Below are 19,142 nucleotides of genomic sequence, written 5' to 3'. Positions count from 1 at the left end.
TGTGGGAGGAGGGGGTTATAAGATCATCGTGTAATTTTGAAGTTAACTCAATGAAATAAAAATTAATTTAATTAAATAGTTAACTAAATTATTTGGTTAAATCGCCACATATACTAAGATATCGTTGTTCATATATCATTTGAAATTTCAATTGGACACATCAATAGTGATAATGAGAGATTTATTTAACACATATATTGTGAACAAAAACATAATTCCATTCTACTTTAAGAAAATAAATAGATAAAGGATAATATTACCTGATACATCATGGATTTTCTCATCATAAAAAGGAAATGGTTTATCTTGATATTAAGGGAAACCTTAATTATAGTAATGCAACTTAAGCTTCCTCTTACAAAAATTCAAAATCTCATCTTTATCTAAGAGAGGGAATTTATAGTTTCTTAATAAAAGATAAATATATAAAACCTAATAACAACTTCAAGTGGTCTTAAACATAAGTAAATACAAGGAACATATTTGGAATTAGTTACAACAAATTGCCTATGCTTGGGAGGAAGATTGTCCTTCAATGCGTTGTTTCAACTCATAGATATCAATTAGATTCTTCAGTTCAGGTGGAGATTTTGGTTGAATCCACATATGACTCGTGAAGATGGCATCTCTCAATGTTGGAAGCATTTGTGTAGTACTATTCGATAGTCATCAAAGCATCAACCACCAATTGTGTGGTTTTACCAAGAAATGCCAATGACTCTCTAAGTTAATCTTGGTCAATTGATCAATAATCTCGACCCTTTTCTTGGAACATTCCTACCATGTCTTAGTCACAAGTTTGATGTCGGGTAAAGTTCCCTCGTGAAAAATCGGAAGGAGATTAGATTGGATTAAATTATCACTGGCTACCTCAATGATATTGCTTGAAATGTCTCACGCCTAATAAATTGTTGATTCTATGTGCTTTATACAATCTCCCATTCTATGAAAACAATTTCTTTATGTGCCTCTTAGATAATATGAATATTGGTTGATCTTCCTTCCTCACTTTCCTGTCAGGTTAAGAAAACATAAATCTTCTCCTCTATATCTTCAAAGTAGTTTTTCATATCTGATATTTGATTTACCAGAGACTCTGTTGTCATGCATTGATCAGGAATAATTGTCAATTTCTAGCAAAAGACTATCTGTTGCTAAGCAAGAAGGGTGTTTAACCCTTTAGCCTCTTTCTTGAATTATGCCAATTCTAGATTGACATTAAGATGTTCAATCCTTCTTTGTAGCTCCTAAATCTATGTATCTTTGGCCTTTGTATCTGCATCATACTAGACTCTGAGATAATCAAATATGTTCTGAAGCTCTGTCACCTGTGACTGCCAGTGCTCTGCTATGTTTTGCTTTTCTTCTTCAATACTTTGTTCTAACAATGAAATGTTTTTCTCTTTCTCCTTGAGCAGTTGTTGTACTTCTGTAGCTTTGTCAATAGTGGTTGAGGCATAAGCACCTATAAATTGAGTAAGCCTACCCAATTCCTTTGTAGGAGTTGTTGTGGAGCCTTTCCATAATACTTCAAAAGATGCATTACCAGGGACTAATGCTTGGGATTAATCGAGATTTCTCTTCTTTCTATCCCTCTTTACTACAAATTTGTGCTGAGGGTTGTAGAAAATGTTCAATGGAGGAATCTTCTCAATCTTTAAAACAACTTCAAAAGAAGGAAATACTGGTATAATTTCTACATTCTTGTCATCCAAAGGCTTCTTAGGAACCTTCATTGTTTTAGGAGTTTGTTCATGATTCTTTAGGGTGTCTTGAACCTTCATTTGTTGAGCAGTCTTAACATCTTAAGACTCATCACTCTTGTAATTTAAAGATTGATTGTATTCTTCCCAAATTTCTTCTAACCTAGCATCAAGCACAAATCCTTTTACCTAAGAAGAAGAAGAGGCAACCACTACTTTAGGTTGAGAAGGATCAACTGACTTGTGTAGAATCAATAACTTTAGCATCATCATGAAAAATCTTCTTGCAAGAAACCTACAATGAATCCATAGGAAGTTTCGCTATCCTGGAGGCTCTATATTGCATAAACTGATTCATTTCTTCAAGGTTCAATTGTTTCTCTTCTCTTTGTGCCACCAACAAATAAGAAGACACCCTTTCAGATAAATCATCAAATTTATCAAGCTTATGAACAAATTGTATGATACTTGATGCAACTGTGATATTTTTAACCATGTGATGGGAATCATATTGTCTATTAGGTATAGTAGGAAAACCAAGATCTTGAATAGCCTTTATTTCAATTTGTGCATGCTTATAATTATCTAAACCAAATATACCAAATTGAGTTGGGAAAGAAGGCCACATCTTTTTGTTGGATTCCTTCAAGACTTTGGAAATACCATTACCCACAGTTTGATAGGCCATCTCCCTACTTAGAAGTTTATTTGGGATGAACAATGGTAAAACATGAGGGTTTTCTAAACTTCTATATACCATGATATGGGTAAAGCATTATTCACCAAACCAATTCCCTACTCAAAGAAGATCAGATTGAGATTCTGGAGACATCTGAGGTGCCTTTGTATCAAAGATAACCTGATAGGTTGGTAATATGACCCCATGGCATATTTGATAGAAATGTTGATGATATTTTGAGTCCCATAAATATAATGATAAGCGTGAATGGGAGTCGAGTCTTGGAGAGTCCATTTTCAACCCATAGATGAAAAATCCATAGAAAAACATAAAACATACTTAATATAGGCACTCATATTAATAGGAGGGATTATATTTTCAGAAACTTTGTGTTTACTCCTATATGCTAAAATATGGGAAGTTAAGTTGTCTGAAAGTATAGTGGCCTAATCAAATATAACCCTTCTAAATCTCCATCCACTAGAGGTACGCATTGATCATGAAATTTCTGTACATTAGGAAGTGCATGAAGCCTACACGTCATAACGGAAATTTGAGAATAAGGACCAATGAGAGAGTCTAAAACATAGTTACCACTCTCTTTTATTTTGTGCTTGTTTGAATCATTTCTCCAGCCTTCAATTGGCTCTGATTCATGTGCATTCTCTTTAATAAATGCCTCAATATACTCCTTGTCATATTTTCATTGTGGTTCAGGTAGATGATACATTTTACTTAAATCCTCACTGGTAAAATACCCAATGAGTGTGTGCTTGTTTGTAATAATCCGCCTATCACCAACACTTAGATTATCCATGACCCATTAAACCATATTGATATAGGGAAGGAGTCTTGGTATGGCTGCAATTGCATGTAGAAAAGAATTTTCTACATCGCATAAATTTGTATTTGAAACCGGGGTAGAATCATTAGCGATCATTTTTCTATGAGTAACCCTTGGTCCTTCATCTTCGAAGAATTCATACATTGTTCCCATGAAGAATGCACAGAATATTTAGTGCAAACTGTATCAAAAATAGTCCCAGCATAGTAGTCTTTTCTTTAATATTTTCAATTGAAGGAGCAGTGGATTGTTGTTGTGCTGCAACTTTCTTCTTTCCCTTTCCTGCCTTTGACATCTCTTCATTATTCCAGGAATCAAAGCTTGGCTGTATAGAAAATACAGAGATCATTGGAACACTCTCTTTAGCCAAGACTTAGTGCAAATAGTCCAATTGAAAATTACTATGTCATCTCATAGAAGGAATTATATCAGAGGATTATGTTGAAGAGTTACGATAAACTAAACTTCCAATATGAAAAGGTTTTGATATAACAACGATCATGAATAATATCAAATGAAAAGCTCCGATGAAAGAGGTGTGAGGTATATCGAGAAAATTATATCAGGGGTTTCAATGAAATACTTTCGATATGAAAAGCTCTGATAGAAAAGTCCTGATGGAAATATTAAGGGTTTTAAAAGGATATCAGAGATGCAAGATATCAGAGATATAAGATATCAGAGATGCAATATGATAGAACTTCCAATATGAAATGTGTCGATATAATTAAACAATAGTGTGGGGCCGAAAGGAGATTATAATATTACTTTATGTAAAAGCACACAAGCCTTTTATAAATAAAAACCTTTTATATGACTCTTTCAATAAAGCAAGCATCGGGGAGGAAATTTATCAGAGAGGAGCTTTATCATAACAATATTTAAAAGAAAGTTACGATATAATAGAATTTTGATATGAAATATTCCGATATAACTTTAACTTCGGGAGTAGGGCCCATCGGAGCTTTGGTTTCTCGTAACATGTTTTAAATTGTAACTCTGATATGTGAAGTTTCGATAAGGAAAGGACTTCAAGTTTATTAAACTTCATAACAAATTCGAATATGCTCCAAATTTATTAAAACCAAAAACTTTATTAAAAGAAAATAAAATATAAAAAATAAAGGGTCCCCATTATTTATTTACAACTAAGTATAAAAATGGGGGCTTGTTGAATGCTACAACAAGTAGTAACATCGAAAATTTCACTTTTATGAGTTTTCCACTAACTTTAACTTATGGTTGGTATATACATGATGTTATACACTATCTCTCTATAATTGGATATACTTATGTTGCAATTCCATTCCACATTAATTCTCTTCTTCTAAATTATATTTGTGAACATTAGAATTGGGTGTGTGTTGTGAATAGTCCCACATGAATAACAATTGATAGATCATAAAGATGTTTTATAAAGCATCATACACCAAAATATTTGTTAATCCATATATTGGATTTGCAATGTAATTCCTTGGGTTGATGTGAGAACATATCTGTAACACCCTCCTCCCACATCCACCCAAGTAACTATGCCAACTGGGAAAAACATGCGAAAAGAGGCTACTATGATCATTTTTGACCTCCTATGTGACCTTAAGGAAGTGGAATCGATGGAACATCACACACAGTCATCCAACCTCATCAACAGAACCCTCAAGAGACAAGTTAGCCACTCAGACAGCCTATCCCTGGGTCCCATTGATGTTCTGGACCTCTGAGGCCATAGTCGTTCTCATGCTATGGGAAAGGGAGCAACCAGAGACCTAAATTAACTCTCATAGGCCTACATGCTAGTGGCTATGGACCAAACTTGCCAGTTCTGTGCCAATGACCCCGAGATTTAAGCCACTTTTTCAAGCCTAGAGCCCAAGCCACTACCCAGAATGGAATGAAAGCTTGAAATCAATAAAAGTACAGGGAAACAATGATGCAAAAGAAATAAGCTCAACAAGACCTTAACTAGACCCCTACTAGCCATGACAGGAATTTCATCAAACATATCATTGACATGTAACCTATAGGTGTAAACAACATAATTAAGTGTAGGGATCTCATACTTATATGAGAATCGCTATAAACCATTGTTCCCTCATGTCATTTTCTGCATATTCATCTATTAGGTCATAGACACATTATCCATTCATATACAAGTAAAAACATGTTGAGAGACATACATAGTTATTGTCATAAAATGTGCATATAACCAACATAATAGGAACATAAATACAATAAACATATTAGCCATCAAAATCCATATATACACCAGTAAATTTACACATGAAAATCAATGGAATGAATTTCTCATTAATCAATGCAATGAACCAACCGGTGATGGGACTACCACGTTCCACCCGACCATAGATTGGCTGAGCCAAGTCTCTCTTCAGCCAATCACCCCCGTGCCATATTCCAAGCATGCATGTGGGATCCATACAACACATCAAAACACCAATCAATGTGGATGCCACCGGAGTTCTTTGCCTACATCGTGAGGAATTTGAGTGCCTCCTAGTCTCTCAGGCTTTACCATGCATCCACAGTCCGATCCAGGGATCACTAGGCCCTACACTGAGACATACTCTCCAGGATTTACCGTGCATTCTGTCCTGGAATCACTAGGCCCAACGGAGATAAAATCCACCTCTTAGCTTTACCGTATATCCTTCCATTCACCGACAAGGATTTCTAGGCCCACCGAGGCACACAATCTGGCTTTACCACAATCCATAATCCTGTTCAGCGGTTACTAGGCCAGTGGCTTCATGCATCCTTAGTGCACTTCAGGGACCAATACACCATGTGTTTGTCAATTTGGAGATCCACCTCACTCAACTTAAAATCCAATCCAGCCATCCCACATAAACCGAATGAGAGAACCCATGTCATCAAAGCTATCAGGAAATGGCAAGGCTAGGCTGAAAATACTTTCACACCTGGAAAAACCATGCCATGGTAGAAAAGAAACACATGAAATGCCATGCATGCCAAATTTAGCAAGGAAAATACACATGCAAGTCGATACCTGCAATGAAGCCTGTTGTAGCTACTTGATCCTGCCTTTCCTTTCTTGATCTTTTCTTCCTCGTGCCTTCTTTGTCTTTCTTGCTCCAATCCCAAAGTGCTCCAGGAAAACTCTAAGTGTCCAAGAGTATGAGAGAGACAGAGAGAATAATGAAAGAGCTCCAAATCTAAACTGACAGAAGGTTACTAACTGATTCTCACAAGCCATTTTATGAATGAGGCCTCTATTTTCCTTATTTTCCATTATTTTCCTTCATTTTCCTTCTCACATGCAACCTGTGACCTTGCGCCTCCTTTTTCTCCTAATTTCCATTATTTTCATAAATAATTGTGCCAAAATGTCATTTTTCCTTTCCAAAGCTTTAGCCATTGCCTTTGCCAATTTCCATAGCCATAAACAACTGAGTGAACACTCCCTAGGATGTCTTGCCCAACATTCAGCTTGGAATAAGTGTCTCATTCATCCGTGGTTATTGTTTTTAACTTTTATTACATGGAATTTTCTCCAAGGCTATTACAATATCCCTCCCTTTGGTATTAACATCACTTGTGGTTTCAATGTTATGTCTTATAGGTCATCTTTGGATTGCAGTTGTTAAATATGTGAAGTCACGTGTTCTTTTGCTACAATGCTATATCCATATGTGATATTTCATTGAAAATTATGTTTCCTTTTATAAATTTTGTGTACATGTGTGTATTAGTATTGTTATTGGATGCAAGTGTTGTGAATCCTCTCACATTTATAGTAATTGTGAGGGAAGAATGGTTTATAAGACATTACCCACAACAAAACCTTTGTCAATCCAAATCATAGCTTTGTGGTGCAAATCCTTGGGCTGGTGTGATAGTAGGCTCCTCCACTCTACTACAAACATAGGAACAACTTTGATGCCATACTTCATGGATTACGTTTTATTTTTATTTTTTATCTATATTATGTTATAGGACATCTTGCTACAAGCATGCCTTGATGCATTTTAGTTATTATTTATATTCATGATGTGACAATGTTTTGTTATAGTGACATATACCTATCTTGTATTTCATTCCTCTAATATTCATGTTCTTAATTGCACACATGTTAACATCATTGTTATGAAATGTATCATATTGTCCATCCTTAGTTCAATACTAATATCATTGAAAATTTCAATATCATATTTTTTAGATCATCCTTGACTTATAATTATTACTATACTATATTCAATCTATCTTACTTGAGTGGTATATCCAAATATCAAGATTATAAATTATGTGTATATTTATTTATTGTATAATGCTTAATCTATCTTACTATAGTGATATATCTAAACATTGAGGTCATAAATTATATGTATCTCTTCATCCTCTATGGGTTAGTGTGGAAGTCGAATAGACTAAGGAAGTCCAAGAGACCTTGGGATGTGGAACCCAACGGTCACACAGTGTACTATAAATGTATATCAATTGTTAATAATAAATGCACTCTCCTAATTATCTTTCCTATTTGTCTTTGCCATGTGTGTGTTTAACATGGTATCAGAGCAAGTGTATTCCTGCCCTCCATAAGTACTTTGAGCCGTTTGTTTTATGGTCTTTCTGTGCAAGTTATTTCTACCATTACTTCTGCATTTCATGAATATTTTCTCAGCTAAATTCTAGCTGCAACCTCTATCATTTCTCCAGCGCCATTTTTGGCTTCCCTCTGGTTTGTCACTCCCTATTCTGACATTGAATCCTATGCAGATTGGCTAGCATGGCAGCTTTGATGCTTCCACTAGCATGACTGCACTATTCACAATTATTTTCTACTCCTGACGTTGCTCCACCTGCTATTCACTATTATTCTCTGCATACAAAATTCTATTTCATTCAATCTGATCTTACTTCCATTCCTCGGGTCTCCATCCCACGCACCATAAACACAACATTATTAATAACGTTGTATAATACCATGTTGCGCTCATGAGATCGAGCATGACACCCACTCCAGCCATTAGATAAGGAACTGAGGAATTCTCTGCCGATATTTGGTTCCTTCCTGTGCTCATATCATTTGTTCAATGACAAAGAACACTCAGCCCAAGGCAAGACCTCGTTCTGGTGAATGGTTGAAGCTAGTACAACTGTGGAGAGTTTGGCCACTTTGCTAAAGACTACACCAATGGTGGCGGTGCTGGTGCTAGTGACGATGGCGACGGTGAAGGGGGCAGCTGTTATTAGTGTAGTGACTTCGGTCATTTTTCCCGAGATTGCCCTAAACCATGAAGATTAGGCATATCAGAAGCCTACATCCAAAAAATTTGCTACCTGCAGGAGCTGTGGTCCCATGATAGTCGAACGAAGGTGAATTAAAGGTGGAGGTGACCTCTCCTGCACAAATGTGCTTTATATATTGTGTATCAACTTAACGTTTAGTGGTATCGACCACTGGTTCTCGACATTGAATGGTATCATGTATTATGGTATTACCATTTATTTGTGCATTCTCAGTAGTTATATAACATTTATTTGTGCACTCTCAGCAGTTATATGGTACCACCGCTCGACCATCATGGTGATTATTGCCCAGCTCTATAGTAGCTCTGAGAAACACCAACTGTGACATATCAAGTCACCTGAGTGCTTACAATTATTCTCAATCCTTGCCTACACTCAGTCCTTTCATTTCTCAGGTTTTCTATTACCTCATAACACTCCACTAATTTGGCTTCTCTCAAGAAATCTGTTTGTTTCCTCTCTATGCGACTGAGATAGGGATAGCTAAAATCGATTTTGATTCCAGACAATGTACATACTTAGTCCTCATTCTCTATGCTTCGATTCATATCCTCTGTGCAAAGTTTTTATCTGTTCGTTGAATTTCGTTGAGTACACTGTATCCATTAAATACTTTCGGGCTTTAAAGAATGTAGCGTCAGCCGTGGCGACAATGGTCCCTGAATAAATTACAAAATCACAACTTTTTCAAGTTGGTGTTTTTGTAATGGTAAATTTTGTTGCACATGCAAATTTTTTGGATCAAATATCGGCAAGTTTTCCTGCAAAAAAATTTACAGTGAAACATATGAAGTGAATCGTATCCGATTAGAGCAAATGATGTTTGATTTGAATCGGTTTCAGCATGAACTGTAGATGGAATTCGATAATTCAGTATGTAAAGGGATTGTTAATTCTATAGAAATTGACATCAAATGGAAAAGTGTAAGCAAACCCTCAAGCTAGCTAGAGAAATTACAGGTTGATTTTGATCAGATTTAGTGCAAATTTGATCTCATTATGTAACATTATGCGTAACGAGTTGTGTGTGTTTTTTCCATAACAATATCGCAAGGCGAATGGCATTTTGCTCAGATCAGGTCTGTTACAAACATTGGTCGAAATCCGAAGAATCAACCTATTAGGATGTGTAGTTACAGTCTGTAGGTTTTGTTTTGAGGACTCATTGCTTCGGGAAGTAAAGCCCTGGACAATTTTGGATATTTATTTTGTGCATATGTGGAATGCCTCCTCGCTGTTTGCCAATTTATGTCAGTAGAAGAGTCATAGTTGTAGGAGCGGCTCTGAGTTTGAACAAATTTATGCCATTCAAAGAGTGAAGTCAACAAATAAAAAAAGATATTCCGGTGGGAACACATATTGGTATTTTTGCATTCTTTTATTTTATTTTTACAACAGGTGTTGAGATATAAAAGTTTTCAATAAGAGCCAATCTGCATTGTCTAGTTTGTTGGCTCCTTGCAAATTTTTAGAAAGAAAGAATTATAGTGTTGAATGAATACTTAAGTTGCTTCCTGGTTTTCTTCAAGACTCTCTTGGACTCCTGTAAAAGAAATTCAAGTTTCTTCTTGTTGCACACTTGTCAATTGGTGCACATTTATAGAGGATATTGTTGTGTTTTCGTACTGTGAGTGGGTGTTACTTTTCCACATTGGGACATAGTTGTGATCAGTTTTTAAACTATAATTTTGACATTGGAGAAAATGACTCAAATGGGTGAAGTATTAGAGTTTTAGAAAACTCTTATACAATCTACTTCTAATGACACATTCCAAATCGGCAAAGCATCTCTCTCGGAAATTCAGACTTGTCTACAATATGCATAAGAACAGATTGATTTTTTACAGCTTGAATCTAAATTACAACGAGAAGAATTACAACAATGAAGTCATCATTCTGAACATGTTTCTATTCAGAACAATGAAACAGACTCTCATAAGCAGCAAGTCAATATTGTTGAAATTGATTAAGATCTAATGCCCAATAAAGCAGCAGTTGTAAATGCAGATGCAGAAATTCAGTTTGCATTTCCCAAGCCCATTATCAAACGTTGGGAAGAACTTGTCCACAACAAGCACAGAACTGGTCTTGGATATGATAAGGACTTGTCCTTTCATATTCCATACTACTCCAAACCAATCCAATTTCAAAGTGTTGGATTTCTTCAAGACGGTTCATCTTCACCTACTCCTCATGACAATTCACCTTCAGCTATTTCAAATTCTGGTTCTCTTCCACAGCAACAGATTGTGAAATGCCAACAATGTGACTGAGTTGGCCATCTGAAAGATCACTATTTTGATCTTCATCCATGTAAGCATTGTCATAAAACCAGTCATTCTTCAAATAGATGCTTCAGAAACAAACCTCCTACAAGAACAAAGATTCATCTTGGAAGGATCGCTTCTTGGCAATGGGAATCAACAGCCAACAAGATATTCCAGTCACATGTCAGAACTTGTTCTAGAGTATTGAACAGTCTTGCAGTTGAGTTTTCTCCATCATCTCACCTTGTATCTGACAGGGGGGAAATGATGGTCATCTACAAGCTTCAAAGCCACATCAAGCGAGCTTGAGCCATAACCTGTCACACCAGTTTTAGAGTTGTAGCCAGAGACAAAGATGCCCCTAAGCATGCCTTCAGTCAGTAATGCCTCTTCAAAGAATTTGGGACACTTCCTCTAGCAGAACATCTTCTTGCCAGTTTCAGAAGAGTTCCAGCAATAGAATTGGGGACACTTCCTCTAGCAGAAGACTTCAGCTTCTTGCCAGTTTCGGAAGAGCTCCAGGAATTGCATTAAGCATTCTGGAGTTTTTGGTCATCCTTAAACCATCACAGGTTGAGACTTCCCTTTTCAGGTTGAAGTTCTCCCTTTTATGCGGGGTGAGACCTCCCTTTCATGGTTGAAGGTTTCCCTCTTCAAAACAATAGGAGCACTTCCTCTAGCAGAAGACTTCAGCTTCTTTCCAGTTTTGGAAGAGTTCTAGGAATTACAGTAAGCATTCCAGTGTTGGTGGTCATCCTTAAACCACTGCCCTTTATACCAACATTTCGGAAAGCACATTTAGCCTAGTGCTGCCATGCATTTTTGCACATTTTGTATTACAGCTCTCTTCTTGGAGTCATACATAAGCCTTTAGATTAAGGGGGGGAATGTTGGACACCTAATCCTCTATGGGTTAGTGTGGAAGCTGAATAGACTAAGGGAGTCCAAGAGACCTTGGGATGTGGAACCCAACGGTCACACAATGTACTATAAATGTATATCATTTGTTGATACCAAATGCTCTCCTAATTATATTTCCTATTTGTGTTTGCCATGTGTGTGTTTAACGCAATGCAAAGGACTCATCAGCATCACTATCTTATTTACATTTATATGTTCTAAATGCTTCCATATGGCTAAGAATGGTAAGATAAACTCAAATTCTAAAACATGACACATAATAACCATTACTAGATTGAAAATTAACTCTGAAATACAAATTTTTGGATGAATAGAATGTGAATATGGATATACTTCAAATATGCTTACTTTGACCATGTTAATATTTAATTTTACATTAAAGAATTTATGGCTTAATTAGCTTTGAAATTTAAAATTTTGGATGTATTGAATGTGAATATGTAATATATACACTACTTTGAATATAATTAATTAAGATGATTAACATAGTCACATTTGATTAGGTTGATATTTAGTTTTACATTAAAATATAATTGTTGGGGTGAGTCATATGTTATTTAAAAAAAATTGAGCAAATGGAAGAGAGTAGATGGCCACCTAAAGTTGTCTTTAATGACAGAGTGTGCAGCAAAAAACAAAACTTGGATACAACAAAATAACAAATGGTTTAGTAAATGGGGTGTTTCTTTGAACATATGTCCCATAAACAGTAAGGAGATAAAAACTTTTGTTATGGTAAGTTCTACAAGCATACATGGGATAAGGAGCTAGGAAAAAAGAAAATATTGAAGTGTTTAATCTCACTCATAGTCATCAACCAAAACCATACATAGAGGCCAATATCTATTGGAGAGCCAAAATTCCTATTGCTCACATAAGGACTAATTCTCATAAACTCCGTTGTGAAACACAGTGCTAGAAAAGGCCAAAAGAAGTGTGGGAGGAAAGAGTACGGTAAAGCATTTTATTTTAGAATGTGAGGCCTTCAAAGACAACATGGAAAGTTATGCAGATATGTTTGCACCTAGCTCTTGGGATAATCTATTTAGCGAGGGTTTGTTGAGAAGTTGGGAGCATTTATTGTGAAGCTTCACAGAAAAAACCATCGAATACATCAAGCAGATGGAGAAGCAATATGTGCCATAGGCTATTCTTTAGCCTCATGGATGCTAAAATAATTTATTTCTTTCTATGGTTTATCCTTGTCTTTATAGATAAGACTAAATATGAGAAAGGTGCAATTTAAAGTTTAATTATTTTATGTTTTGGTTTTTTTAGGTTTGAATTTAGTGATACAATTTTGGGTGAGATTGTAAATTTTTGTGATTTAAATTACATTTTTGAATATATAAATGAGGCGTTGTTTGGTGAGGTCACAAGTTCATCTCGGAAATCACTTTTTGCGGGCATTTTTTTCAAATACTCTGATTACAGGGGTGTTTGAATTTTTTTGATAGTGGAAATAGATTCAGCACCATCAAAAACTCTTAGGTGCCCAAAATCCTGAAGCTTCATAGTTGTAACCCAAATTTCCCAAAAATTTCGTTAAAATTTTGCTAAAATCACGCTGAAATTTTCACTATTTTTTAAACAAAATTGTGGTATCTTTAGACTATTATAAACGATTCAACACTTTGAAAACTTACATTACACATCTTAAAATCACAATTCCAACAAATCTCTACCAAATTTTAGACATAATTAACTAAAAATATATAATAAGAAAAAATCAAAATTAGAAAAATATAACGAATTATCAAAAATGTGCTTAAAATCAGCCAGGCCTGGATTCACTCCCGATGACTTCGTTTTCATACGGTTCACATGAATGGATAAAGAGCACTTAAGCCGCCATTCTCATCGATTCATTTTTAACTAAATATTCACCTCCATTTCAGTGGCAAAAATCTCAACCCGAGAATCTCGAGCGCCAAAATCTTCCCCAAAAACCAATGTAAAATGCAATTGAGGAATATCATACCGTTTCCGAATCGACCCGCATCGATGAAACTGTGATTCGAATCGCGGACCACTGCACATTCGACGATTTCTACGGAGGTTGCCAAAATTAGAGCCATTGAGTGCCGAGTATATTTCTCCCATTAACAGAGCTAAATCCTCTGATGGAACGGGGCTGGCGGGTGCGGGCGGACCAGTGTATTGACTCTGGTTAATTAACACGCACATATTTGTCCCGAATCCCAACTGTCCTCAAGGAAAAGAAGAACAGGGTATTTATCAAGGCGTTGTGATTGGTCTGCAGGAATTTGGCAAAATAACTTTTTGGTCCAGTTGTGGTTTATTGTTATTTAAAATGCATAAATAAATTTACTTTAAAAAATTTATAGAATTGTCAAATCAAATTTGTGATTTGAAAATTTTGCTTTTTATTTTAAAATTTTGCCTTTTATTTTGTATTTTTAAGTCATAACTCACACAGTCAATTTTGTAATTTCAACAAATTCTTTTCCATGTTTCATTTCTCATCCATCATTTCACAAATCAAATTTCTCATTCCATCAAATTATTTTCCACCTTTTATTTCTATAGGCAGAATCTCACAATTCAACTTTCTGATTCTACTCAATATTATAATTCCAACACATTCTTGATTTTTTACCAGAATCTTTCTCAAGAATCAAATTTGTGATTCCAACAAAATCTCACAAATCAACCTTATGATTATGATTACAAGAGAGTAACGGTAGTTTAATCGTACAGGACATCGATAAATAGGACTGAAACAACTTTTGCATATATGGTCGTTCAGTCCAATTCTCATCCTTGGAAATTCTCCATTTCTACAGCGAGGCTTCCCATTCAGTAACGGTCGCTTAATCGTACAGGACATCGAGAAATAGGAGGGCTGAAACAGCTTATGCATATACGCTCTTTCAGACCAATTTTCATCCTTCCTCTGGCTACCCATTACACTGTTTACAGTATCCTGCAAGCCCAACTGATAAAAAAGGGTTATCCCGGCCTGAATTCCAGGTGGGTGCTCCCTCGCAGCCCCCCCTTTCTTTGCAAAAATTGTTATGGAATAAATTTACGTTCTTATTTTATTTTATTAGTGAGCAAAGCATTTTTTTGGCTGGCTTGCCTTAAGATCAGCCTAGTTAGGAAGCAGAGCATTCTTTCATTCTAACATTTCATTAATATTGGGCATTCAACATTGGGGCTCGCCTGCCTTTGCTCAGCCTCATTCGAAAGAGAAATTAAAAAGAAACCAAAGAAAGCTTTTCTTCTTCTACAGAATTATTTTCTTGATCTGAAGCTTTGTTCTAGAAAATTCCCAGAATGCAGACAGCCCGTCTGCTGAAAATTCTGAGAAATTGGCGAAAGTGGTCGCTGGGGTACGAAGAGATTGGGCTCTCCCCTTCTTCTTCTTCAGTTAGAACAGGGAATAGAGGAATGGAAAGAAGTGCAGTGACCGTTGTGGTGGGAAAAGAAAAAGAGATCTTCAAGGTGGAGCCTCATATTCTGGACTGTGGATTTTTTCGGCCCCTGATGGAGCAGGCCGTTGTTGGTAGGATTTCTACAAAGGATGAATGCAGGAAAAAATCATGTGGTGATTTCATTTTCTTGGACTGTGATGCTATCCTCTTTGGCCACGTGCTTTGGCTTCTGCACAACGACGACCCTTGCCTTCGTGATCTAAATCTGGAGATTCTCATGGAATTTTACTCCCAGGAAGAGTGCACCGTCCATCCATAGTAGCCTTGGGGAAGTAGTAATGGATTGGACAGATCATGTTTCACGTCAAAATTGCTATCCACAAGAACCCAAGTGCGGAATTGGATAACTAGAACTTCTGGTTCATATTATCATCATCTGATTACTGGTAGTGGAATATCTGTCCTTTCTTTTTAAATCTTATCTTCTCGTATAGAGTTTTGCAGCATAATTAGCATATTGGCAGAACGAAGTGTATTTTCTTTTGCTGCAGGAACTCTCATGTATAATTGTTTTAATTATTTCAGAAAACAGAATGCCAATTTTGCTTCTGAAAACAGAATGTCAATTTTGCTTCTGTTATAACATTGGTCAGTTTTACAAGTTTTTTTTTATCTAGTTTGTTTATAATTAAATAGGGATTTGTTGAAATTACAAGTTTAAATTGTGAATTTTCTACCAGTTTAGTGTCTTAAATATTTTTAAGGTGTTGAATCCATATATACAATCAAAAACTAAATTTAAACAGCAAAATGAAAATTTCACCAACAAAAATTCGCCAAAATTCCCAAAAAAAAAAACAAAAACAAAAAACAACTTCAATATATAAAATGTTTAGACAACACCTAATTGTTTTAATTTTTGATATATTTAACACAATAATCTTCTATTTTTTATATGTTTGGGGATGAAAATCTAATCATAATTATGGAATTATATTAAAAATTAATATAATTAGAAAATCTGGTTGTTGAATCCACTTATAATTGAAAATGTCATTCACCCGGTTACGTTTGTATACATTGTTGGCAAATTAAAGGTTGATGAATTACTCATGATCCTAAATTTGACATATTAGTGAATTCAATTACTTTTTGATGATAATTTAAAATCAATTTTGTTGAATAGCATTTTATTTTGGTTGAGTAAATTGTTAATATGAAAGATTAGATAAGTATTTATGGAGATTTTGTTCAAAGTTTTGTAATCAACGCATAAACACTATGACCTATCTTTTATTTTTTTTCTGGGCCAATGCAATTGGACTCCTACACGTGAGGAAATTGATTGCATGCGACCCCTCTATATTAGCACTAACTTGGAACTTAATCTCTTCATTTTTTGGTACAAAATGTATATAGTAATCCATTTGGGTAGAGGGGTGCTTGATTTCAAATCAATTGCATGATTTCCCTAATAGTACAAAGATACTCTTACTAGTGAGAGAATAATGTCTATGTACTCTTAGACCACTTGGTCTACATGTCTTTGTTGTATAAATAGACTGTTTGCTTTGTATAGAGGGACTTCTAAGAAAGGTTTTGGTAGTTGCAATCGTCTTCTTTTCTTCTCCTGGCTGAACCATGAACATGACAAACCTCCAAATTTGATATGGTATTTACATACACTACTTAACAACAATTAGAGAGATTGTGGTAGTTAGGGCTACCTATGGTATCTCATAGAGTTGAACTTCCAAAATGATAATAATAATCTGAAACCTAAAGGGGTAACAATGTGACGCTTCCACATATATGGATGTGCAAACAAAACATCATGAACTTTAGGTATGGTTGTCACACAATACCTTTTCTTTGAAGGGATTATTGAAATGGGATAAGTGGCATTGTAAGCTAACATGGACATGTTATCCCTATATTAGCCAACCAATGGTGTATAGTTGAGGGTGAGTTTGGTTGTTTGTAGCATCATCTTCTTAACAACTCTTAGTAGAGCTAATAGGTTCTTTGGTTACCACTACATAAGTGAAATGAAAAATATTTCCCCTCACCCCCATTTATGAATAGAAGAGACAAATTTCCTCCCTAGCCTCCTCTTGTTTCCCTACTAAACCTATACAATATCAAGACCAATAACACTTGGTTTTTTACCAATGATTTGTTTTCCATTATCAATAGTCTTTGGTATGATCAAGGACTCAAGGTTTAATAAGAGACTGGGGCATTACTCTTAACCAATAAATATTGTCTGGGATGACTTTCATCATTGTTGTAAGATGGAATTTTATGAATGAAAGACCATTTCCCTATGTCCTTTGATTTTTGTTTTTGTTCTTTGCATGTGACTTTAACTTGATTTTCTTAAGGTTGGTTACCTTATTTTGTCCCTTGTTGAATTTGATTTCTATCTCCAACTCCTACTTACTTTTAATCTAAGGAAATTTTCACCAATCTTGAAAAAATAATAGTAAGATTTTCATTTTGAACAATTGTCAGTAAATTGGATTGCTTAATGGACGTATTTTTGTGGTTCATTATGGTATTTGAAATTAAGAGTCTCCTAGAGTCCTAGATACTAAGTTTTGCAAGCAAGGTATGGAATCCATTTATTTACTTGTGCATAATTTAGTAGCTGCCCTAGCACAACATCATTTATGTCCTATAATAGTCATGATAGTTTCTAATAGGGTACTAACTTCTGGAGGACATCAATAAAGTCCCCCCTAAGTATGTTCTATCTCATACATTATAGAATCACCTCTAATTTTTTTTGCATAATGAGTCCTACTAATGCTTAACATGAGTTGAAAAACTTTAGGAATGTGAAAATTTTTGAATGTTGGGAAAAATAAGAATAAATAAATAACCCTCTAACTAGTATAACCATGTTGCCAAAGCATTTGTGTCAATACTTCCTTTAAACATAATGATGTGAATGTTTACTTGTATATTTAATGGCATCATTCCTCCAAAATCACTACTTGTTGAAGCCACCTATATCATTGTGGGGAGTCATCAAAGGATCTGAGTGAATGATCCATCATCTTGGTCTTATTATTGGATCAACAACTTGATAAGATCTTTTACTCCATTATCATTCTTTGAGCCTATGATATTAGGTTGCTCAGGCTAACGAGAAAGGTTGTATGAATGCACAATTAACCCAAGGCATAACCTCCTTTATCATAACCTTGTTGGGGGACATACCCAAAGAAAATGACATAAAGCAAATTGCTCTTATACCATTGATTCAAATTCAACTAAAAATAAAATGAAAGAATATGAATGTTAAAAAATCCCAAGATAGAGGGAAAAGCAATGTACATTATGGAAATAATGGTAAAACACAATATTCATATACAATGGTAGAAATTTTGTGCCATATAAATGATTGTGCTCATTTGCAAAAGTCTCTTAATAAAGAGGTGACAAACTCATTTGATTATAATATGAAGGAGAAAACTTAGAGTACAAAAATCTAAATATAGGAACCTTAACCCTAAGATTTAAGGTAGTGAAAAAGAGAGTCATGAAATATTAAGGGTTTAAGGTAGTGAAAAAAGAGTCATGAAATATTAAGGGTTTAAGCCTTAAGGTAGTTTCATAAGCATAAATTAGTTTTATAAACATGGATTTGAGTGTTTATTAAATTATGGTAATTATTTTTACTAGAAAAATCAACAATTGGGTGAGAATTATATTTGTATCACACAAGGTCGATTCTAATCATTACAACTATACCCCTAGATATAACTACATTGTCCCAAATACAATATATGAATTTACACTTGATTTTTTTTTAATAAAATACCTCATTACTGACATAATTGTACATAACATAAACTTACCAAATAAATAAACCCTGAAAAAGCATTATTATAAAATTCTTTAAATAAAAATAAAATATTATTTAAACTCTAATACCTCAAATTGAGATTTTATCATATGATATGAGCAATTTTATAAAATAAAATCTAACCATGTTCTGTAAACATAATTTAATTTTGTTAGGTTACAAACAATAAA

The 19,142-nt window shown here is 34.9% G+C and overlaps 1 protein-coding gene across 1 annotated transcript; it reads left to right on the top strand.

The window, feature by feature from the left end:
- Positions 1-15,000: 15,000 nt before the first annotated feature.
- Positions 15,001-15,417, top strand: LOC149248843 (uncharacterized). The gene has a single exon (XM_089451223.1). The coding sequence runs from the start codon at positions 15,001-15,003 to the stop codon at positions 15,415-15,417; it is 417 nt and encodes a 138-aa protein (XP_089307349.1).
- Positions 15,418-19,142: the final 3,725 nt, after the last annotated feature.

The sequence above is a fragment of the Pinus tabuliformis genome, chromosome 7 (genome assembly GCF_031772625.1).
Source record: "Pinus tabuliformis cultivar Carrire ecotype Pingquan chromosome 7, CPIR1, whole genome shotgun sequence".
Lineage (NCBI taxonomy): Eukaryota > Viridiplantae > Streptophyta > Pinopsida > Pinales > Pinaceae > Pinus > Pinus tabuliformis.
The sequence above is the reverse complement of the archived record's forward strand: the minus strand, read 5'-3'. Positions and strand labels throughout refer to the sequence as shown.

What these genes read in the sequence shown, in the direction of transcription:
- LOC149248843 (XM_089451223.1), top strand. Translation starts at nt 15,001, where the DNA reads ATGCAGACAGCCCGTCTGCTGAAAATTCTGAGAAATTGGCGAAAGTGG.